At 46.2% G+C, this 24,185-nt stretch overlaps 1 protein-coding gene across 1 annotated transcript in view; it reads right to left on the reverse strand.

The window, feature by feature from the left end:
- Positions 1-292: 292 nt before the first annotated feature.
- The window catches only part of LOC123750703 (E3 ubiquitin-protein ligase TRIM22), a 169,745-nt gene continuing 145,852 nt past the window's right edge, over positions 293-24,185 (reverse strand). Inside the window, exon 5 of the mRNA XM_069305223.1 lies at positions 293-520. Coding sequence (XP_069161324.1) covers positions 308-520 — 213 coding nt within the window. The 3' untranslated portion in view covers positions 293-307. The remainder of the gene's footprint in view (positions 521-24,185) is intronic.

Raw genomic sequence — 24,185 nt, forward strand, 5'->3', positions numbered from 1 at the left:
TATGATTGTAAGGAGTTTCTACCTCTCTGTTCGTTTTTTTGTTTCAGTTTTTTACCATGTGGGGTTTGTTTTGTTATGCCTACCTTTCTGGGTGCGTAACCCGGGTCGATGGCAGATAAGGAAAACCCCAACCACAAAGGGGTTTTCCAGGGCCATTGCTCCCTGAAACCTCTCTGAAGGGGCCAGGTTCTGGTTCTGGTCCCTGGTAGGTCTGAACTCCTTAGCTAATGTCCCGGTCTAATATAACATATATTAGCCCGACAAGCTCCAGGGAGCCGTAGGGGCTCCCCACAGAAAATAATGCATATTAGTAGAAAGTTAAGTAATAGTCACTACTCACTTGCACTGTGTGGAAACCGAGAGGTAGTCGCTTTTCTTGTGAGAAAAGATGAACTTTTCCTTTCTCTCGTGCCATCCTGTAATAGGTGCAGTTACCATCACTCTTCTTACGGACAGCATAGACATTGCCAGAACTCGACAGGTCCCTCACTTCAGAGTTCACATGCCTTGATTTTTTAACCTGCCAAGGATCACAGTAGCTATTATTTTCATTTATTTACATGTTTACAGGAAGGCACAGTACATGCATTGGGGCTTGGTACAAATTTGTATATGAACATACAATATATTTATAGTAATACAGAACATCATCTGCATTTAACCACTGTGCTGCTTGGGCTCCATATATGGCACCCTGTGTGCAGGAAATGAATCCCCCTGACAACCACTGACACCACCTGCCTCCAGTACAACCGCTGACACCACCTGCCTCCAGTACAACCACTGACACCACCTGCCTCCAGTACAACCGCTGACACCACCTGCCTCCAGTACAACCACTGACACCACCTGCCTCCAGTACAACCACTGACACCACCTGCCTCCAGTACAACCACTGACACCACCTGCCTCCAGTACAACCGCTGACACCACCTGCCTCCAGTACAACCGCTGACACCACCTGCCTCCAGTACAACCACTGACACCACCTGCCTCCAGTACAACCAATGACACCACCTGCCTCCAGTACAACCACTGACCCCACCTTACAAGCACTGACCACTAGACTTCCCTAACAGCCACTGACACCAGCTGCATCCTCCGACAACCACTAACACCACCTGTCTTATATACATTCGTTAAGCTATAGTATATTTACAATATAGTACAGTGGAACCTCCGGTTACGAGCGTCCCTGTTTACGTGTTTTTTGGGTTACGAACCCGATTTGTTCAGAAAATTTGCATCGGGATGCGAGCATTAAATTGCATTGGGTTTCAAGTTTGTTGACATGCGTACGGGCCGACCTAGCATGTGGTGGCACGACGATCGCGCCTCAGTTTACCAGTGCCTTGCACCCAGTGACTATCACGCCTGAATTCTTCACAAGGACTTACAGTTTTTTGTTGGAATTTTGGCCATTTGAGCATAAAAGTTATTATATATCTTGCCATGGGTCCAAAGAAAGCCAGTAGTAAAGTTCAAGGCAAGAAATCACATGTGAAAATGACCAAAGAGGAAAAACAAGAGATCATTCGTAAGCATGAAAATGATACTTGTGTTGTTGAACTAGCTAGGCAGTACAACAAATCTTCAGGGAAGGAAGAGGAGGCAGTAGAGAATATCTCATCCTCATTAATTAAAAAAAAATGTGTGCAGTATGGAAAGGACTGCAAAGTTTTGCTGAAAAGAATCACCCAGATAAAGCTGTAGTAGGCCGTTGCATTGATCTTTTTAATGACAATGTGATGCCTCACTAGAGACAAATGTTGCAAAGAAGGGAAAATACAATCTTCAATGGAAGGTTTCCTTGTGAGAAAAGTGAGAAAATCAAGCAATGAGCCACAACAAGGAACTAGTGGTATGCAGGCAAAACGTGCTAGAGAGTGCACTTCAGAGAAATCTTCACTGCCTGATGTTATAATGGAAGGGGGACTCCCTTTCCAAACAGTAACACCTCTCCTCCTCCCCCTTCATCACCATCTTCCATACGCCAACAGCAGTCATTAGCAAGGGTAAGTAATAACTTGAACATACTTTTGTAATGTAGATTTGGATGAATTAGGTAGAAAATTTAGTTTGAAGTAAAGTTTTTGGGTAGTCAGGAACCGAATAATTCATTTCCCATTATGTCTTACGGGAAAATTTACTTCGGTTTACGAATTTTCGGGTTACAAGCTGTCTCCAGGATTGGATTAAATTCCTAAACCGAGGTACCCATGTATCGTAGCTTATTCCTTCGATATAGTGAGGCAGGGAAAGTGGTGCTGCCTTATTTTGGGAGGGTTGTTTTTGCAGCAAACATAGACCTAAACCTGAATTACACCTCTAAATTTTGAGACTTATGCGCCAGCATATAGGGTAATTTATTTAGTGATTATTAACCCTTAACATGCTAGGGGTATAATATCCTTTGTTCCCCACAGGCGCATGTAATTTTGAAAAAAAAAATCTTTTTTCTTCCTAACCTGTTAATTTGTGTTCACTGATCATGGGAAAATTAATAAAATAATCGTAAGTGGCATATATTGCCCGCTATAGGGCGGGGAAGTCTGGCAAAAAACAGGCGATGACTCAGCATGCATCCCAAGGCGGTCTGTTGATCGCCAGCTGTCAGGCCGGAGTTGCCACAAAGAGATAATTACCTAATTATTTCAATGTCTTTGATTGATTTTTCATAGTTTTCTTGCTGTAATATTATTCAATAGTTTGTAGTTTGATATATTTATATAATAAAATGAGTGAATCATCGCAGTACTCAAAAATATGGTGTGCATATTGTTAATTCAATTATGTTCATCAATCAGTGAACAAATACTTTGTCGGTTATTCCACTATATACACAGGTTATATATAAGTATCTGCATGTTTTGTTCACCATAACGAACCACTAAGTTACTACTATGAGTCAAAAAGTAACGAGGAGTGACCGCCGTGTACCAGCCAGCCACTCACGCCCTCCCTCAAGTCACCTGACTCACCCACATTCTCCTCCCACAATACTGTTTTTGCTTTTATTCACTATATACAGACGCTATATATAAGTATCTACATTCGTGTTCACCATAACGAACCACTAAGATGGTATGCTGAGTGGCAGTGGCAGCCAGTGGCAGCCACTCCCTCCTTCCCTCACCTCACCTGACTTCCCACCATACTGTTTTTGCTTTTATATACAGACGTTATATATAAGTATTTACATGTTTTGTTGACCATAACTGTACATCTTAGCTTGCATGGTGAGTAAAGGCACAAAGACGTAGGACCTCACACAGTCAGCTGATGGCTGCAGCCCTCAAGGCCAGACGCACTAATATTTCTCCTCCAACAATACTGTTTGTGGTGTTATTATGCTATATACACACACATTATATATAAATATCTACCTGTTTTATTCACCATACTTGTACAAGTAAACTGGTATGGTGCCCAAAGACCATCGTGGTAACCAGTAAACAACACCGTCGCCTGCTGTGAGCCGCCATTTTGGTGAGGAGCCCTCATCAAAATGGCGGCTCCCAACCTACTCCTCTTGCTGTTTATACCCTCTATACACACGTTATATATAAGTATCTACATTTGTATTCACCATAGCAAACCACTAAGTTGGTATGGTGAGTGTAGTCAATAAAAGGTGGCCACACACAGTCAGAAGACATCGCCACCACCCTCTCTCCCACAGCATGATGCAGCTGCGTGCATCAGGCTTGGTAGCTCACTCAATACTGAGGCCCCTAACACCCGGGAGTTTGGCCCATGATTTTTTTTTTAAATGGCGTCTGTTTACAAGAGCCCTGATGAAGGTGTGGTGAACCCCGTGTATCCGCGGGCCATTTAAATCTTGCATAGTACTCCAACACGTCACGCAGCTTAAGGGTTAACCAATATGTTTTTGGTTTTAACAAATGTCATAACATTAACTTAAGTAACTTTGGTAATTTATAACAAATACTATGAGATTTGAGTCACAGCATTTATATCGCAGACTGCGACTTGTTTGAGGAATATCTTGAGATGCCCATGATTGGAAGGTTGCTCTTGAAAGCTCCATTAATATATATATATTTTTGAGGCTGTGGACTATTTTACACAATGACTGATCAACTGCCCTGAAGCAATATTTAGCCATTGTGGAATACCAAACTTTATCCATTTAGACAGAGATACAGTGGAGCCTCGAGTGACAAGCGCCTCAATTACGAGCATTATGAATGACGAGAGCGCCGATCGCCGACAATTTGTCTCGATTGGCGAGTGCTGATTTGATTAACGAGAAAACCACATGGTGCGTTCCCGCTGCTGCTTACACATTCTCGGACGCTTCCAATGATGCAAATAAATGTTTTTTATAATAATAATAATAATAATAATAATAATAATTTTTATTTAGGCAAAGGTACATACATAAAGAGATTTTACAAAGTTTGTTGGCTTTATAGATAAGAGCTAGTACATACAATGCCTAAAGCCACTATTACGCAAAGCGTTTCGGGCAGGAAAAAACACTACTGACTAAAGCTTAAAACTAATGGGTAAAAAGAAAAAAATGCGTTGAGTACAAATAAAAATAGAGGTAAAAGAGGGGGGAACATTGTTGAAAAAACAGCACAAATACAATTACAAATTATTACAGAAAATTACATTAAAACAGCGTTGAATTGTAAAACAAAAAAAACAAAAAACATACATGGGTTGACAATAGAGGGGTAAGGTAGGTTACAGGGAATTTATTAGGTATAGCTTCGTTTTTATTTATTTTTTGTCCCCTAACTCCCCTTGCCACTTCGGGGGGGTATAGGGTTTTTATGTAGCTTCGGAGCCCGATCCCCCCAGCCACAGGGCATGGCGAGACGGACCCCTAAGCATACCTAATACCCTAACACACACAAACTAAAATAAACATATATGGCAGATCTCATCACACCCACAAGAGTTAAGATGATACTAATAATACATAATAATAACCTGAAAATAAACAAAAACATTAATGGAAAATTCTTTTGTAGTTGGTTTTTTCTATATGGGACACAGCACACATAGCTCCCGCAGTAGCTCCCGCAGTACGCATAGCTCCCGCAGTACGCAGTACAGCCACTAGTACGCGTAGCGTTTCGGGCAGGTCCCTGGAATACGATCCCCTGCCGCGAAGAATCGTTTTTTCATCCAAGTACACATTTAACTGTTGCGTTAAACAGAGGCCACAGTTAAGGAATTGCGCCCAGTAAATCCTCCCCGGCCAGGATACGAACCCATGACATAGCGCTCGCGGAACGCCAGGCGAGTGTCTTACCACTACACCACGGAGACTGATAAATTTTAACGGAGTACTTAAATTTTAAACTGGTTGAGAGAGGTACTGTCTTTAACATGGTTGGGAAGGTCATTCCACATCCTGGGCCCCTTGATTTGTAGAGCATTTCTGGTTTGATTAAGTCGTACTCTAGGAATATCAAAACTGTATTTATTTCTGGTGTGGTGCTCATGGGTTCTGTTACAACCTTCTATGAAGCTTTTGAGATCAGGATTGGCATTACAATTTAGCGTTTTGTATATGTATAGTACACATGAGAGAATGTGCAGTGACTTAATGTCTAACATATTCAGGGATTTGAATAGGGGTACTGAGTGATGTCTGGGGCCAGAATTGGATATTGTCCTAATAGCAGCTTTGTGTTGAGTAATTAGAGGACGTAAGTGATTTTGGGTAGTAGAGCCCCAAGCACAAATACCATAGTTGAGATATGGATAGATAAGGGAGTAATAGAGAGTCACCAGGGCAGGGCGTGGTACATAATATCTGATCTTAGAAAGAATGCCCACAGTTTTTGAAACTTTTTTTGATATGTTTAGAATGTGTCCCTGGAAATTCAGCTTGTGGTCAATGAGAATGCCAAGGAATTTGCCATCTAATTTGTTACAAATTTGGGTATTGTTTATTTTGAGATTTATTTGATTAGAGGATTTATTGCCAAACAGAATATAGAAAGTTTTGTCAATGTTAAGGGTGAGTTTGTTGGCAGTTAGCCACAGATGGACTTTATTTAGCTCAGTATTTACTGTGGCATTTAGAGCAAGGGGATCAGGACTGGAGTAAATGAAGGTTGTGTCGTCAGCAAATAGGATTGGTTTGAGGTGTTGGGAGGCATTTGGAAGGTCATTAATGTAGATGAGAAAGAGGAGAGGGCCAAGTATGCTGCCCTGGGGAACACCAATGTTGATGGGTAGGGTGGGCGAAATTGTATTATTCACAGAAACACATTGGAGCCTGTCAGTAAGGTAGGATTTGAGGTATTGTAGGGAGTGTCCTCTGACACCATAATGATGTAATTTAAGAAGAAGGTTTTGGTGGTTGACAGTATCGAAAGCTTTACGCAGGTCCACAAATAACCCAACAGGGAACTCATTTTTATCAAGAGCTGTATGAATCGAGTTAAGCATACTAATAAGTGCATCGTTAGTGCTTTTTTTGGGCCTGAAGCCATATTGGCAAGGGCTAAGTATATTGAGTTTGGCTAGATATGAGTAAAGCTGCTTATAGATTAGTTTTTCAAAAATTTTTGATTAATTAAAAATTTTGTTTAACCCTTAACCACATAACTGCGCCAGCTGAGTATTCTCGGTCAGCGGGAAATTGCACCAACCGAGAAAACTCTTTGGTACCCGATTTTTTGGTACCCGAGGGGAGCCGGTCGGCCAAGAGGACAGCACGCTGGACTTGTGATCCTGTGGTCCCGGGTTCGATCCCGGGCGCTGGCGAGAAAAAATGGGCAGAGTTTCTTTCACCCTATGCCCCTGTTACCTAGCAGTAAAATAGGTACCTGGGTGTTAGTCAGCTGTCATGGGCTGCTTCCTGGGGGTGGAGGCCTGGTCGAGGACCGGGCCGCGGGGACACTAAAGCCCCAAAATCATCTCAAGATAACCTCAAGAAGAACCCATTCGAAACACGCTCGTGGTTGGTTGTGTATGAGATGGATGCCTGAGGCCATCAGTGAGGGGCGGCCATTTTGAAAAAAAATCCCAGAAAACCCCAGGCCCGAGGGTAGCCTCAGTTTTGATCAAGTAACCATGGTCGACGCACGTGCCTCCAGCTCCCAGTCGCCTGTGGGACGCGTTGTTGTAAAACCGCTTTCTCCAGGGGAGAAAAAAAGTTTATTGTTCGAGGATAAAGTGGAATATTATATTGATGACCCAAGGATTGATAGAGACATAACTCAAGGGTCCAGTGGAAGTGAAATAGATACAGATGAAGACGATACAGTGAGTGTGTATCGTTCAGGGCGAGCTGCACACACAGTGAAGCATCACAGGTCATCACTCTTGCCAGAATTATCCCCACCACCACCACCTCCATCTCCCATTTTTGACATAAGTGATACTGTAACCCCGCAATACTGTAATCCGGGATTCAAACATCCGGAAAACGCCCTTATACGGTCAAAATCGTGATCAGATAAAGTTACAGAGCACCACTTGGTTTCCGAACTTTAGTTATCCGAAACTTCCAGTTTCCCGATTGGGGTTGGGGAGTCATGCTACCCGAACAAAGTTCGGGTAGGAAGGGGTCCGCCAAGCGTCACGCCGGTTTGTTGTGGTGGGTGGGAGATGGTCCAGTTTGCCCGCTGTGACTTCACAGATTCACGGCCTATTATTCCTATTATTTTGAATTGCCATAAGGCTGGAATGTTCATTCTGTGCTTTTGTTTTACATATCTGCACAATCAAGAAACATCTGTGCACCATGTTGGCTCCAAATGCACGCATTGCATCAGTGATGGCTGACTGGTGGGTGGATGGACGATGAAGTTTAGGTGGGAGGCAGTATGAATGGGGTTGGGGAGAATCAGTGAGAGAGGGGGAGAGAGAGATGCTAGGAGGGAGGGGGAGGTAGGGAGAGATGTTAGGAGGTAGGGAGAGATGTTAAGAGGGAGGGGGAGGTAGGGAGAGATGCTAGGAGGTAGGCAGGAAGGGATGGAAGTCGTGAGAATTAGGGAGGGAAAGGCAGGCTGGCAGGCACAGGCAGGCAGGCACAGGCAGGCAGGCACAGGCAGGCAGGCAGGCGCAGCAGGCGCAGCAGGGAGTGAGTGGTAGTCACGCGGTTGAACCGCGTGACCTTGAGAGATGGGATGTAGGGGGCGGGTGGTTTGTTGGTGGTGGGGGCGAGACCGGCTCATTCCCGAAGATAAGCCTAACACACACTACCCGTTAGCATGATGGCAGGGAGGGAGGCAGGCTGGCTGGAAAGGAAGCAGGCTGGCAGGCTGGGTAGGAGGCAGGCAGGCTGGGAAGGAGGCAGGCAGGCAGGCAGGCTTGCAGGCTGGGAAGGAGGCAGGCAGGCAGGCAGGCTGGGAAGGAGGCAGGCAGGCAGGCAGGCAGGCTTGCAGGCTGGGAAGGAGGCAGGCAGGCAGGCTTGCAGGCTGGGAAGGAGGCAGGCAGGCTTGCAGGCTGGGAAGGAGGCAGGCAGGCTTGCAGGCTGGGAAGGAGGCAGGCAGGCAGGCAGGCTTGCAGGCTGGGAAGGAGGCAGGCAGGCAGGCAGGCTTGCAGGCTGGGAAGGAGGCAGGCAGGCAGGCAGGCTTGCAGGCTGGGAAGGAGGCAGGCAGGCAGGCAGGCTTGCAGGCTGGGAAGGAGGCAGGCAGGCAGGCAGGCTTGCAGGCTGGGAAGGAGGCAGGCAGGCAGGCAGGCTTGCAGGCTGGGAAGGAGGCAGGCAGGCAGGCAGGCTTGCAGGCTGGGAAGGAGGCAGGCAGGCAGGCAGGCTTGCAGGCTGGGAAGGAGGCAGGCAGGCAGGCAGGCTTGCAGGCTGGGAAGGAGGCAGGCAGGCAGGCTTGCAGGCTGGGAAGGAGGCAGGCAGGCAGGCAGGCTTGCAGGCTGGGAAGGAGGCAGGCAGGCAGGCAGGCTTGCAGGCTGGGAAGGAGGCAGGCAGGCAGGCAGGCTTGCAGGCTGGGAAGGAGGCAGGCAGGCTTGCAGGCTGGGAAGGAGGCAGGCAGGCAGGCAGGCTTGCAGGCTGGGAAGGAGGCAGGCAGGCAGGCAGGCTTGCAGGCTGGGAAGGAGGCAGGCAGGCAGGCAGGCTTGCAGGCTGGGAAGGAGGCAGGCAGGCAGGAAGCGATATATGGGTGTTGAAGTGAACCATGAACCACGTGACCTTTGAGTGTGTGTGTGTGTGCATGGGTTTGGGGTGGGGGGAGAGGGGGAGGTGTATCGGTGGTGGGGGAGGGACCGGCTGACTCCGTAAGCCTAACCACACTCCACAGACCTGTGACCCAGATTTGTTTCTTAAATGTACAGTACATCATCGTATATTTTAGGCAGGATGTGCCTGCAGGCTGGCAGGAAACATCCAGAGGATGTTTGCCAGACATCTTAATAATCAGTTAGGAACAATTAAGGACTTTTATAAAGCGGATCAGGACTTCACTTATTGGTGAGTACAAACAAAACACAGTCGCATTTACGCTATGAACCTGTCGATTTTTTCCCCTAGAGTTTTTTTCGTAAATTTTTTCGGAAAAATTTCTTTTTACATTTCTAGTTTATTTTTTCCCCTCTATTTCTCGTATACGAACTTACATGTTAACCGACGGGTCTCGTCCCCAAGGGGTTCGGAAACCAAGTGGTGCTCTGTATCACAATATCCGGCCAAAATGGCCATAGGAACCGGATAAAAGCTGGTTTGGTCGGATAAAATATTGGGGCCCGATTAATTTTCTGCCGATGTTACACTATCCGGACAGTCGGCCGGATAATCATGGCTTTGTCCATATATGAAACCATGAGGCGGGCTGTACGGTATTAATCCTGTCTGCCCGTGACTCGAGGCGCATGGTGGAGGTGGGGGTGGGGTGGGTGGGTGGTGTCGGGAGAGAGGAGAGCATTGGGAGGGACCACCTGGGGGGATGGGGAGCGGCCTATACACTACAGTACAGGAATTACCATCGATTTTAGAACAATTCATCATAGCCAAAATCAAAAGAAATACTAGTAATTATGTAATAAAAAATACCATACAAGTTTCCTAAAAACAATTTGCACAGGCTGAAGTTTCCTTCAAAAATATTTTTTTTTCCTGCTGGCGGCCTACGTAACGTGCCTCCTTGCCCCGACTGGACCCGTAAATGCCTGGTCAACCCATGTGCTCTCTACCCTCGTGTTACACCACAGTGCCGCGCCATTAGTGAAATACTTTTTTAAATAATTTTTTTATTTTCATATATTTTCATAGTAACTTTGAACATTTTTGGCCAAGACTATGTCTGGTAGCAGCATGAATCGTTCTGGAGGTGTTAAGAGCAAGAAGGTTGTCCTAACAATTAAGGACAGCTACGTGTTATACAACTTTGTGAACATGGCCAGTCGACCTCAAGTGTTGCCAAGGAATTTAATATAGGCACTAGTACTGTTTCTAATTTAAGATAACAAAAAGATATAAGGACACAAAAAGAGAAACTTATGAAATTCATTTCAACCTGTGAAAGTGAAGGTGCAAGTACTAGCAGAGGGTGTGGTAGAAAGACTATGAAAACTTCGACGCAGGTACAGTTGGATGAGGCTGTGTACAAGTGGTTTGCTCAGCACCACACAGCTGGCGTAACAATTCGCGGCCCAGAAATACAAAATGCTGCAAGCAGGTTTGCTGTAAGCCTTGGAATAAAGAATTTCGAAGCGAGTGAAGGGTGGGTTGCAAAGTTCAAGGGTAGGCACAATATTGTGAAGAGGAAAATTGTTGGTGAAAAATTGAATGCAGATGAAAGCAGTGTAGAACTATTTAAACAGAAATTAAGAGCATACATTGTGGCAAATAATTTATATTCATATCAAATTTATAATGCAGATGAAGCTGGGTTGTATTGGAGGAGTTTACCAGAAAAAACTCTAGCAATGAGGAGTGAGGGTTGTGTGCCAGGACGTAAGGTCAACAAGGACAGGCTCTCGGTCATGATGTGCGCGAATGCCGACGGCACAGACAATCATGTGTGCAATTGTTGGCAAATCTAAGAAACCTAGAGCCTTGCAACATTGCATGGACAGACTGCCAGTCAAATATTATAACTCAAAAAATGCATAGTTTACACAGGAGGTCTTTCTTTCCTGGTTTCATGAAGTGTTCTGCAGGGAAGTTCATGCCTATCAAATCAAGAAACTCAAAGTAAGGCCAAGCGAAGTTCGGGCTTTGCTGCTGCTGCTTGATAATGCGCCTGCCCACCCCAAAATTGACACGTTAACCTCACAAGATGGCAAGATAAAGTGTATGGCACTTCTTCCTAACACAACCTCTCTCATTCAGCCTATGGATCAGGGAGTTATCTGTGCCACGAAGAGGTTGTTCACCAAAAAGATGCTAAACGAAGTTTTGGTGGTTTTGCCTCTTCCGGAAGATATTGAACTCGGTGTGGATAACAGGGCTAAAAAAAAAACCTTCAGAATTTGAAGAACTATACAATCAAAGAAGCCATCTATAACTGGGCCAAGGTGTGGAGTGAATTAAAGGAATCGACTGAAAAATTCCTGGAAAAACTCCTCACGTCTACGGTCAGAAATGAGGAGGATGCAGAAATGGATTTTGAAGGATTTACAGATGAAATCCATGGAATGTTTAGAAATGCCGGCAAAAACTTGGAAAGACAGGATGTGGTTGATTGGCTTGAACAAGATGCCAATGACTCAGGATATGGTGTGATGAGTGAAGACGAGATTCTCCAGTCTATTACTGGTGAGGTTGAGGATGAAGAAGGAAATGAAGAACCAACACCAATGACCACAAAATACAGTGTACTCATGACTTATGTTGACGGATTAATAAATTTTTCATCCAATTGTGCTCATCCAGAAGTTGGAAACACGTATCAATACCTGAGGCAAGCAAAAGAGCTGATCATACAACTGGCCAGTGAACACAGAAGGCAAGCTACACTTGATTCTTATATGGAACGAAAATCAAACCAAGCGCCTTCAACAAGTGAGGCGGCACACGCAACCCAAGCGCCTTACACAAGTGAGGCGGCACACGCAACCCAAGTGCCTTCAACAAGTGAGGCGTCACAGGCAAGCCCAGCGCCTTCAGCAAGTGAGGCGTCACAGGCAAGCCAAATGCCTTCAACCAGTGAGGCTTTCGCAGCTGACAGTGAAAACTAACTTTGCCTAATGAACTGTACAGTAATTTTAAGTGTTAATTTTAGTGTTGTGTTACTATAAGTTACGTAAATTGTCAAGAATTTTTAACTTCAAGATGTGTGGCATCAATCAAGAAGATGAACAACAACAAGGTAAGTTGAGGTTTCTAGTTGAATATTTAATAATTATATGTGGCATGGCAATTCAAATTATGTTGTTTATAGTATAAAAATAGTTGGAAATGGTTAGTTTTGGACTCGTAGGTGAAAAAGTACCATTATCCGAAAAATCTGATAATCCGGCTGGGGGTCCTTCCCATATAGTCTGGATGATCGAGTGGAGACAATACTATTGAGTCATTTTCTGGGTTTAGTGGCGCTGCTTCTGATACAAGTAGCATAGATGAGCAAAGGTTAGCAGCTGCCTTTGTCTCGGTGTTACCAGGCCCAGATCTGCTGTCTCAGCATGTCGCCCTGCCAAGCACCGCCATGTATCCTCTCTCGACGACACTGACGACATTGTTGCCTCTACAGCTACTTTCCCTGCTCGCCCTACTAGTAGACAAGGTAGAAGACCTCCAACTCCTCCCCAAGGGAGATTTAGTGCAAGAAAACGCACCCGTAGTGGAGTCACTCGTGGCGGTGCTAAAAGGAGAACGGCTAAATTTGGGTGGGGGCTGTGATACTTTTGTACCACACAAACCTCAATTTGATGATAGTGATGTGGGGGTTGCACCCATGTTCCTGTACACAGGTGAAGACATGACGGAAATGGAATATTTTCGTGCATATTTTGATGAACAGGTCATGCAACATCTTGTTGCCGAAACCAACAAATATGCAGGGCAACTTACTGAAGCTGGAATATTTCAGGCTTCACATATGATACATTGGAAGGACATCACTGTGGCTGAGCAGTACATGTTCTTTGCTCTATGTATGCTCCAAAAACATTCGGAGAAGCAAGTCATTCAGGATTATTGGAACAAAGCTGCTGCTGTTCCATCACCTTTGTTCAACAAATACATGTCACGAGACATGTTCCTGCTACTACTACGGTGTCTACACTTTGAAAACCTTGAAAATTTTGATAGAAATGATCGACTTTGGAGAGTGCGAAAAGTGTTCAATGATCTCGGAGGGAAATTTCGTGATTACTTTGTACCTGGACAGAATGTTGTTAGTGATGAATCCCTAGTTCTTTTTAAGGGACGTCTTCTCTTCAAATAGTACATCCCATCGAAACGGCACCATTTTGGCCTCAAATTTTTTGTACTGTGCGACTGTGAAACCGGAATGGTGATCGATAAGATATTATATTCTGGTACAGATGTAGACATACCCTCTGAGGATTCTCTCGGGTTTTCTGGCAGTGTAGTGAAGTCGCCAATGGAACCACTGCTAAACAAGGGGCACATTCTGTACACTGACAATTATTATACCAGCCCCTTGCTAACAAAGTTCTTGCTTGAACATAACAAGGGAGCGTGTGGCACTGTAAAGACAAATAGGAAAGAAATGCCAGTTTTTGAAAATAATATTGGTGTAGGTGATTGTTAACTTAGAAAATGTAACAAATTATTAGCAGTGCATTGGAAAGACAAACGTGAAGTCAATATGTTGACAACTATTCACGCTGGTGAAATGCTCGACAGTGGCAAAGTGAGGTATCTAGGTGATGGATCGTTATTCAAGCCAGATTGTATCATTGACTATAATATAAATATGAGACTTGTAGATAAATGTGACATGATGGTTGGTGCCGTCGAGTGTGCCCACAGAATTGTAAAGTGGACAAGGAAATTCTTCTTTCATCTTGTGGACATAACAGTGCTCAACTGTTTCAACATGTTTTTGATGAAAACAGGCAAAAAACCTTCAATTCGAGTGTTTAGTCAAGCTCTGCTGTCGTATTTACTCGTCAGGTATGGCCAGAAAGGTAGCATAAGGATAGTTTATCATGCCCCAACCAGAGCGCCTTTAGTTTCCAATAGACTGGCTGGTAAAGAGGCTTTTGCAATTCACAAGCCTGCCTGCCTACCTACCACCTACAGGAACTAAGGCCAAAGGCATACCCGAGTGCATCGTTTGCAAGCACTCGGAACAAAAATCTGTGTATACCATAAGTGTCAAGTGCAAAGTCCCGCTGTGTCTCATGGACTGCTTCTTTGAATATCACTCTCTTGCTAAGTACTAAGAGTGAAATACTGTATGTTACTTTGTAAAACGTGTGTGAAACTGTATATAATATATTACTAGAGAAAGTAAAATAAGTAATATTGCAGCAATAAACCTTTATTGAAGACACTTTAATGACACATGTATCACAGTTCCATGGAACATTATGGATGTTATACTTTATATACATTGTCAGGGCACATATATACATCTGATACGATACGAAAAAAACATTAGAAAGCATTGAAAATACATAGAAATAATATTTGTAAATATAATTGTGGCAACTGGCGGGTCTTGAATGGCCCGAGCGACCATGTCTGGGCGTGTCACGCACCAGCGACCAGCCCATGACGACGTCACAGCGCACCTTGTTCACCGCCTCACGGCCAAAGTAAGTGGAATTTGACATTATTTTTTATATACACGTGTTTAGGAAAGGGAATTTATTATTTTAAAAAGAAAAAAGAATTTTGGGAACACTTGATTTCATGCACCCGGGGAAATTTCACAATAAACTCGGCACAGCACGGTGATTAAGCTGCGCATGGCGTATACATATGCCATGAGTAACATGTCCCACAGTGCGCATGGCGTATATATACACCATAGGCTGCCAGGCACGATTCAAATGGCTAGTGGCTACATGGGGTTCAAACTTGTTTCCTCAGGGCTCTTGTAAACAGACACCATGTTTAAAAAAAATTGAAAACAATATTCTCTGGTGTGAGAGCCACAGTACTGTGGGAGCAACCAAGGCTGGCACACGCAGCATGAGCTAACAGCATTGCTGTTCTGCTTGTGACCACAGCATCGCCTAAAAATGTCAAAATAAATATGTAACTGCTATTATTTAGTGATGACAGTATTACAGATAACCCCTGACTGTGATAAAAATGACCTGGATTGTGATAATAGAAGGATTGTTGAGGTAATTAGCGCTGTGGGAGGAGTAATGCTGATGGCCGGAGAGAGATAGCATCGTTTACTGACTGTGTGGCCACCTGTTATTGTCTGCATTCACCATACCAGCTCAGTGGTTCTCTATGGTGAACACAAATGTAGATACAATACTTATATATAATGTGTGTATTAGTGTAATAACAGCAAAAGGATTATGCTGGGAGGAGCCATTTGGGTGATGGAGGTGGCGTCGTCAGCATAACTTGTCTAGTTGTGTAGAGGGTGGCCACTATGCTCTTTGGGCACCCTACAAGCTTAGGTGTAAAATTACGGTCCATACAACATGTAGATACTTACGGAGAAAGTTTAGTGCGTGTGACCTTGAATGAGTGAGGGAGGCCGCCACCAGCTCTCTATATGTGTTGCGACGATTCTTAGTGCCTGAACTAACTATATCATCTTAGTTGTACAGTTGTGGTGAACAAAACATATAGATACTTATATATAACATCTGTAAATAGTGTAATAACACCACAAACAGTATTGTTGGGGAGAAAGTTTAGTGCGTGTGACTTTGAATGAGTGAGGGAGGCAGCCGCCAGCTGACTGTGTAGCAACGATTCTTAGTGCCTGAACTAACTATACCAGCTTAGTTGTACAGTTGTACTCACCTAAGGGGCATAACTGGCCGACCCCTCACAGTGTTCAAGAGAGAACTGGATAAGCACCTCCAAAGGATACCTGATCAACCAGGCTGTGACTCATACGTCAGGTTGCGAGCAGCCGCGTCTAACAGCTTGGTTGATCAGTCCAGCAACCAGGAGGCCTGGTCGACGACCGGGCCGCGGGGACACTAAGCCCCGGAAGCACCTCAAGGTAACCTCAAGGTAACCTCAAGGTAAGGTAACCTAGTTGTGTTTGCAGGGGTTGAGCTCTGGCTCTTTGGTCCCCGCCTCTCAACTGTCAATCAACTGGTGTGCAGATTCCTGAGCCTATTAGGCTCTATCATATCTATATTAGAAACTCTGTATGCAGTCAGCCTCCACCACAACACTATTTAATGCATTCCATTTGTTAACTACCCTGACACCGGGAGCCGGTCGACCGAGCAGACAACACGCTGGACTTGTGATCCTGTGGTCCCGGGTTTGATCCCAGGCGCCGGCGAGAAACAATGGGCAGAGTTTCTTTCACCCTATGCTCCTGTTACCTAGCAGTAAATAGGTACCTGGGTGTTAGTTGTCACGGGCTGCTTCCTGGGGGTGGAGGCCTGGTCGAGGACCGGGCTGCGGGGACACTAAAAAGCCCCGAAATCATCTCAAGATAACCCTGTCAATTCCAGAGAATTTTGTAGGTGGTTATCATGTCTCCCCTTACTCTTCTGTTTTCCAGGGTTGTGAGGTTCAACTCCCTTAGCCTTTCCTCGTAAATCATTCCTGTCAGTTCCTGGACCAGTCTGGTGGCATACCTCTGAATCTTCTCTAACTTCGTCTTGTGTTTAACTAGGTATGGACTCCAGGCTGGAGCTGCATACTCCAGGATTGGTATTACATAAGTGGTATACAGGGTACTGAACGATTCCTTACACAAGTTTCTAAAGGCAGTTCTTATATTGGCCAGTCTAGCATATGCCGCTGATGATATCCTTTTGATGTGGACCTCTGGGGACAGGTTTGGTGTGATATCGACCCCCAGATCTTTCTATTTGACTCTTGCAAGATTTCACCTCCCAGATGGTACCTTGTGTTCAGCCTTCTGCTCCCTTTGCCTAATTTCATTACTTTACACTTTCCTGAGTTGAACTTTAGGCGCCATTTTCTAGACCATTCCTCCAGTTTGTCCAGGTTGTCCTGTAGTCTCTGTCTAACTTCATCTGTTTTGATTCTTATAATTTTTGCATCATCAGCAAACATTTGAGAGGAATGAGTCTATACCCTCTGGAAGGTCATTTACATATACTAGAAACAGGATGGGTCCGAGTACAGAGCCCTGTGGAACCCCGCTGCTTGACATCTAGCCACTCTGATGCCTCCCCCCTCACCGTTACTCGCTGTTTCCTATTGCTTAGATACTCCCTTATCCACTGGAGTGCCTTACCTTTTACTCCTGCCCCCCCTCCCCATCCGGCCCGTTGGCGTCGTGAGGGGGCTTGGTGGACGGCTGCCGGAGTGTGATGCTCCATGGGGCAGTCCTCTGTCCTTTTCTGGCCTTGCACTCCTGCTGCTGTCTTCTCTAATTGTGCCGGATCGCTTTTCCTTTTCCTTATGTTTCATTTTTCTCCCCCCTCTACTCCTATCTGCTTGTCGTTTCCTGCCGACCTTTTGCTTGTTTTGGATTATTTCTTTGGACTACTTCTATTTTGACGCCCGGGTGCTTGAGGAGGTGCCCGGGTGCTCTTATACTCTTGCACCCGTAGAACTGTAGTACCCAACGTCTCGAGCGAGGGGAACCTTTTATTGTCAATCCCCCTTTCGTCGCTGAACCCGATCTCGACGGACTGACGGTTCTTAAGGTGACATTTGTGGGGCGTATACTCACAACGCACCCCTAGGGAGCCCCGGCATGATCGGCGATAGCTTCCTGTTGGGTGTCCTGCCTCTAATTGTGGCTCCATGGTGGGTATGGGGGCACATTCGTGGATGAATTTTTATCTTCGTTTCTATGTCGTTGAATGTTTCCGTTGTACCCTCTCAGGCTCGTGGGGTGGGCGACCAAGCCCCCGATTCAGCCTGTATTGGAAGACCAGGCTCTGTAGCTCCCGCTGCGTTGGGCCCCGACCTTGCTCCTCCTTTGACCATCCTGACTTCTTCCCCCAGCTCCCCTCCCTCCTTTGTGGTTGGGTCGAGCCTCCAGCCCCCGGTGGTGACCACTTCGTCCCCTGGTGCGGCTAAGTCTCTCGTTGTGACTACTGCGCCTTTTGACCCCTCTCTCTCTAGGGGTTCTCAACGCCGTTCGCGCCCCAGCCGCACTTGCTCGATACCCTTCCCGTGCTGATGCGTATCAGGCCTTGTTTGGTCCTGCTTCATGGGCCAAATACTTTGATCTCCTCCCTCTTGATCCTGCGCCTCCTGACGATTTCTCCCTCCATCGGCATCTTGTAGATTCCGTGGATGTGTCTGTTACTTTCAACCCCACTCGTCTCGGTACACGTGTCGTTGCTGCTGCTCCTCAGGATGCAGCTTCCCGCTTGGCTGCCTTATCTTACCTTGGCGAGTTCCCTGTTCGGGTCTCAAAAACGTTCAGATGAATGCCAGTGTTGGCACTATTCTCCTCCCACCCCATGTTGCAACCGGTGTTCGGAATCTGCAGGATTGCCACGATGATATTCGGCATATCCTTGATGCCCAAGGCCATTCTGTCCTCCAGGTTGATTCGTTTACTCGTCCCCCTCGTGGTCGTCGTCGTCAACCCCTTCGCGTTGTGAAGATCACCTTTGATGGTAGGACCCTTCCATCCTCGGTCATTCTTGCTGGTGCTAGGTGCTCTGTCCAAGAGTATATTCCTTCTCCTCGACTTTGTAACAAGTGCTGGAGGTTTGGGCATGGTGCCCTCCGCTGCTCTGGGACTGTCTCTCTCTGTCCTTTGTGTGGGGGTGAAGGTCACTCTAAGTCGGAGTGCACTTCTCCCCAAGCTCACTGCCTCAACTGCGGTGAGGCCCATCCTACCTTCTCCCGTGCCTGTGTCCATTACAAGCTTGAGGCAGCCGTCCTCAACCTGAAGCACCGGGAGCGTTTATCTTTTCCTGAGGCGAGGCGCCAGGTTCGCCGGCTCCCGCCTTATACTAACATCTCTTATGCTCGCGTGTTGTGCTCTTCCTCTCCTCGTCCTTCCCCCCTTCCTCAGACCCACAACCGTTTCCGGGCCTTGGACCCTGATACGCCCACTGCCCCCTCCTCTGTCCCTTTGTGTTCTGTCCCGAGGGGTCCCCCTCCTGGTCCTCTGTCTGGGGTTCCCCTTCTTTCTACCTGGTCTGTCATGTCTCCTGTGTCTTCTTCCTCGTCCCCCTCCGATCCTCCTTCCCATCCTCTTCCTCCATCTATCGGCTCTCCCCGCCGCCTGTCGGTGTAGGCGGATGTCCATCGCTCTCCTAACGGCAGTCGTGTGTGCTCTCGTTCAGCTTCTCCTGTTGAGACACTAGAATCCTTTGCCCAGTACGTAGTTGCTGGGACACCAGTCTCTTTAAGTCAGAAGCGTAAGCCTGGCTCCTCTCCTTCCTCCTCCCCGGCGGGTAAGAAGGCTTCTCTTTCTTCCTCAGCTCCTACTTCTGGCTCTGTTGCTCCTTCCCCTCCCGTTTCAGTGATTGCACCCCCTGTTCCTGCTATGGAGGTTCCTTTGGCCCCTGCTTCCCTTTCGGTTGCTGCTCTTGCTGGGGTGCGCTCCCCTCTTTCTACTCCCCCTCTTCCTGCTGCTGTCCTTGACTGCTCCTCTCCGTTGTCTCCTCTTCCTCCTCCTCCTCCTCCTCCGGACCCCGCCCGCCCACCTCTGATCTGTTCTCCCGTTTCCTTCCCTCCATCTTTGCTCAGTTTACCCATGCCCCCTAACCCTGACTTTGCTGACCCTGATCCCGACCCTGATATTCTTTAACGTGCTCTGTTGCTCTTTTACCTTTGTTTGTTCCTTGTTCTCTGTTGTTGTCCTTTCTCTTCTCGTCGTTGTCCATTCTTCAATGGAACGTTCGAGGTTATTACGCCAATTTCCTCGAACTCCAACTTCTGATTTCGTGGTTTTCGCCCCTTTGTGTGTCTCCAGGAGCTGATGCTTGGTGCTCGTCCTGGTCGTTTTCGTGGCTATTCCTTTCTCTCCCCCCCCCCCAGCCATTGCTGGGGCTTCTAATTCTTCTGCTCTCTTGATTCGTGCTGATGTTCCCTTTGTTCCTTTACTTTTTCCTTCGCCTCTCCATTGTTCTGCTGCTCGTATCTTTGTGGGGAAATGGTACACAGTTTGTTCCATTTATCTCCCCCCAAGTGTCCCGCTCTCTCTTCCTGATTTGAAACACCTCCTAGACTCCTTGCCGGAGCCTGTGCGCCTGCTGGGTGACTTCAATTGTCGTCATTCTCTTTGGGGTGACGTTCTGACGAATACCCGGGGTCGCCTTCTTGAGCCGTTTCTCCTCTCTTCTTCCCTGTCTCTTCTGAATTCTGGTGAGCCCACTCATTTGGACTCTCGGACTCGCACCCTTTCTTGTCTTGATCTTTCTCTCTGCTCTTCTTCTCTTTACTTAGATTTCATGTGGCAGGTTCTTGATGACCTCCATGGAAGTGATCATTTCCCCATCCTTGTTTCCTTTTTCTCTTTTCGCCCTTCCCTCTCTTTCCCTAGGTGGCAGTTTGCTATCGGGGCTTCATATTTGACTTCCCTTATTTCCGAGTCATTTAAGGTGAGTATCAGGTCGAGTCTAGCTGGTTCGTTTTTTCTTCTCATTTTTGTGGGTCCCTTGACATGTTGGCTCAGAAAGTTCCTTGTACTCACTTCCAAAAGTTTAGATCTCCATGTGTTTTCACCTCCATGTGGGTCCCCATTCTCCCAGTCTATCTTTCCATGGTTGAAATTGCCCATGATTAAGAGTCTGGATCCATTCCTGCAGGCAACTTTAGCCGCTCTGTCTATTATGTTAATGGTAGCCATGTTGTTTCTGTTGAACTCTTGTCTGGGTCTTCTGTCATTTAATGGAGGGTTGTAAATGACTGCTACTATTATCTTAGGTCCACCCATTGTCATAGTTCCTGTTATGTAATCTCTGAATCCGTCGCAACCCGGAATTTCCATCTTTTCAAAGCTCCAGTCCTTCCTTATCAGCAGAGCCACTCCTCCTCCTCTCCCGTCTCTCTCTTTCCTTACTATATAAAAGTCCTTTGGAAACACAGCATTTGTTATGACTCCTGACAATTTTGTTTCTGTGAGTCCTATTACATCTGGGTTTTCTTCCTGCATCCTTTCTGCCAGTTCACTTGCTTTGTTGGTAATCCCATCGATGTTTGAGTACATTACCTTGAAGCTCACTTTCCTATATCCATTTTCACCCACCCTCCCCACTAGTGCAGGAAGCTGTTCCATGGGCATTGCTGTTTGGGTAGGCTCATCCTCCTGTGGGGTAGTTACCAGGGGTTCTGAGGGAGGTGGGGGTGGGGAGGAAGGAGGGGCAGGGGGAGGATGGCTTAGAACTGGGGTGGGGGATGGAGGACTGAGTTCATGTCTAGGCTGACTTGGGGCGGGTGGGAGGGAAGGGGGTACTTAGGGTAGGGAGGGAGGAATGGTGGACCTCCCCACTTATAGGGTGGTGAGGTGGGATGTTGCAGTCCCCTCTGGGGTTCCCGAGGTGCTGGGTTGGGGTTCCACACTCCCCACTGGGATTGCTGGGTTGGGGGTTGATGTTCCCTGGCTCCCTTCCCTCTGCCTGCACCTTTTCCTTGCATCTGCTGCCTGTATTATCTCTTTCCTGGTCATGTCCCTCTGAAGGAATACCTGTCTGTAATTCATTAAAATATTTCAGTTTGCTCCTTTTTGCTAGGATGTCCTCTTTGATGCACTCGTTTTTGAGCACTACTTTGAGCAACCGGTCTTTGTCTTTGTTGTACTGGCCAATCCAGAAAAACATCTCTGTTTGTTTCAGCCCCTTCCATACCTATCTCCTTTAGTATCCCTGCCACTGCAGCTTTGTCCTTAGACCTCCATTCTTCCCTTGTGGAACCCTCTTGTTCCTTAACAGCTATTACTACTACAGCTCTTTTTCCTTTCCAGTAACTGGCTCGTGCATCTAGCTGCCTCCTGTGAGGTTACTGCTTTCATTACAACTTCCTTGACTGTGGCCATTGCTCCTGGGTTCATCATCATATTGTGTTGAACAAAACATGTAGATACTTATATATAACGTCTGTATATAGTGCATAAAATAAAAAACAGGATGGTGGGAGGAGAAAGTGGGCGAGTGAGGCATTGCTGAGGGAGTGGCAACGAGTGGCTGGCTGGTGTGTGGCGGTCACTCCTCGTTGCTTTTCGTCTCAAATACCAACTTAGTGGTTCATTATGGTGAACATGCAGATACTTATATTTAACCTGTGTATCGAGTGTAATAACAGCAAAACTATTTTTTTATTTTTTTATGAACATAATTGAATAACTAATATGCACACCATACTTTTGAGTATATCAATGATTCACCCCTTTTATTATACAAATCTATCACACTACACACTATTGAATAATATTACTGAAAAAAAATAGAAAAAAATCAATCAGACACATTGAAATAATTAGGTAATAATATCTTTGTGGCAACTCCCACCTGTCAGCTTGGGTGACGCTGACCGCCACTGACTACTGCTCTGTCAACACTCACATTTTGCCAGACTTCCTTGGCCTATTGCCGCCAAAATATGTCGCCTACTATTTTTTTTTTTCCATGCTCGGGGAACACAAATTAGCATATTTAGAAGACAAAATAATTGTTTAGAATTTTTTTTTCATTGAGCACAGGGGTGTAAATCTCGTCAGGACCCCTTAGCAACGGAATGGTTAAAAATGCTAATGATGCTGGGATGTTAAGGGGTGACTGCTGTGATGTTGCAAAGCATTACTTTTTTTTTGTAGAAAAAAATTAAAAAAAAATTGAAAGGTCAAAAAACGTTCGTTCGGTGTTTGTCAGGTAATCTGCTCCATTATTAAATAAATAAATGAAAAATACAAAAAAAATTGAACACTTTTGAAACAAAGAAAGATTGTCATAATGGAGCATTTCTACCTGACAAACACTGAACGAACCTTTCTGGCGTTTGTCCATTTTTTTTTTTCTTTTTTTATTTTGTTTAAGAAACATGGAGCAGCCTACCAGACAAACATCAAACGAACCTTTTTGACAGTTGTTCTTTTTTCAAATATTTTAATTTTGTTTTTAATTTTTTTTTTAAGAAACATGGAGCAGCCTACCTGACAAACACCAAACGAACCTTTTCCTATAAAATAAATGAAAAAAACCAGCGTTGAATGTAATGAAACGCCATTTTCTGGGTGAGTCCCAGAGGCTCCCCGGAGCTATCCATGGCCGATATGTATACCCTAACTATTTTGCATCAGTCGATGTGGGTGGAGTTCTAGGCCTACCGGGGACCACAAGCCTGAACCTGGCCCCCTCAGAGAGGCACGGGGAGCAATGGCCCATAGAAATGCACATGTGTTTTGGAGCATTCTATATCTGCCATCGACCGGGACAGGCACCCAGAAAGGTAAGCGCCACAAAAATAACCCCTACTCTGGTTAAACAACAAAAATCGACAAACAAGTGGACAGAACTCCCCCAGGAAAACGAACTAACAAACATGACGTCACGCGAGCCGCACCGCATGTCTGTGCAGCTCCCCCCTCCCCGGGAGGGGAAAGGGGGAGCCCCAGACCCCCGCGCCGGCGATCCCCACCCCAGTTCTGAGGCTGGATATCAAAACCGTGAAAAACCCGCCGACCGGAGGGCGGGAGGGAGCCGGGGAGCCTCCGGGACTCACCCAGAAAATAGCGTTTCATTACATTCAACGCTGGTTTTCTGGGGGAAGCCCCTACGGCTCCCCGGAGCTACCTCACCAAAGACTACCTAAAACACAAGGGGACATACCCGGGAGGCGGTCGGAGAATCACTCCACAACACGAAGTCGAGACAACAACCCAAGGTATAGCATTCGCCAGAAAAAAGGGAGAACGGCCGCAGACGAAGAAAACCTATGATCACGACAATAGGAGCCAAAAACCACTGCGCCTGAGAAGAGCAAAAAGCTCTGCCACACCGCCCCCAGAGGCGAATGCCAACACAAAAAGAAAACCGAGGCAAAGCAAACCTGACCCCAAGGAGCCACAACCACCAAGGAGAAGAAAAACAGGAGAGCACCCTGTCCAAAGACCAGGACGACACAGACAGTGCATAAGCAGGCCGGAGGTGTAACAACGCACGATACAACCTGCTAACGGCGCAGAAGGAATATCGATACCGAAAGCTAGCAGCAGAAACCAAGGTGCCAGACC

Source organism: Procambarus clarkii, chromosome 54 (genome assembly GCF_040958095.1).
Source record: "Procambarus clarkii isolate CNS0578487 chromosome 54, FALCON_Pclarkii_2.0, whole genome shotgun sequence".
Lineage (NCBI taxonomy): Eukaryota > Metazoa > Arthropoda > Malacostraca > Decapoda > Cambaridae > Procambarus > Procambarus clarkii.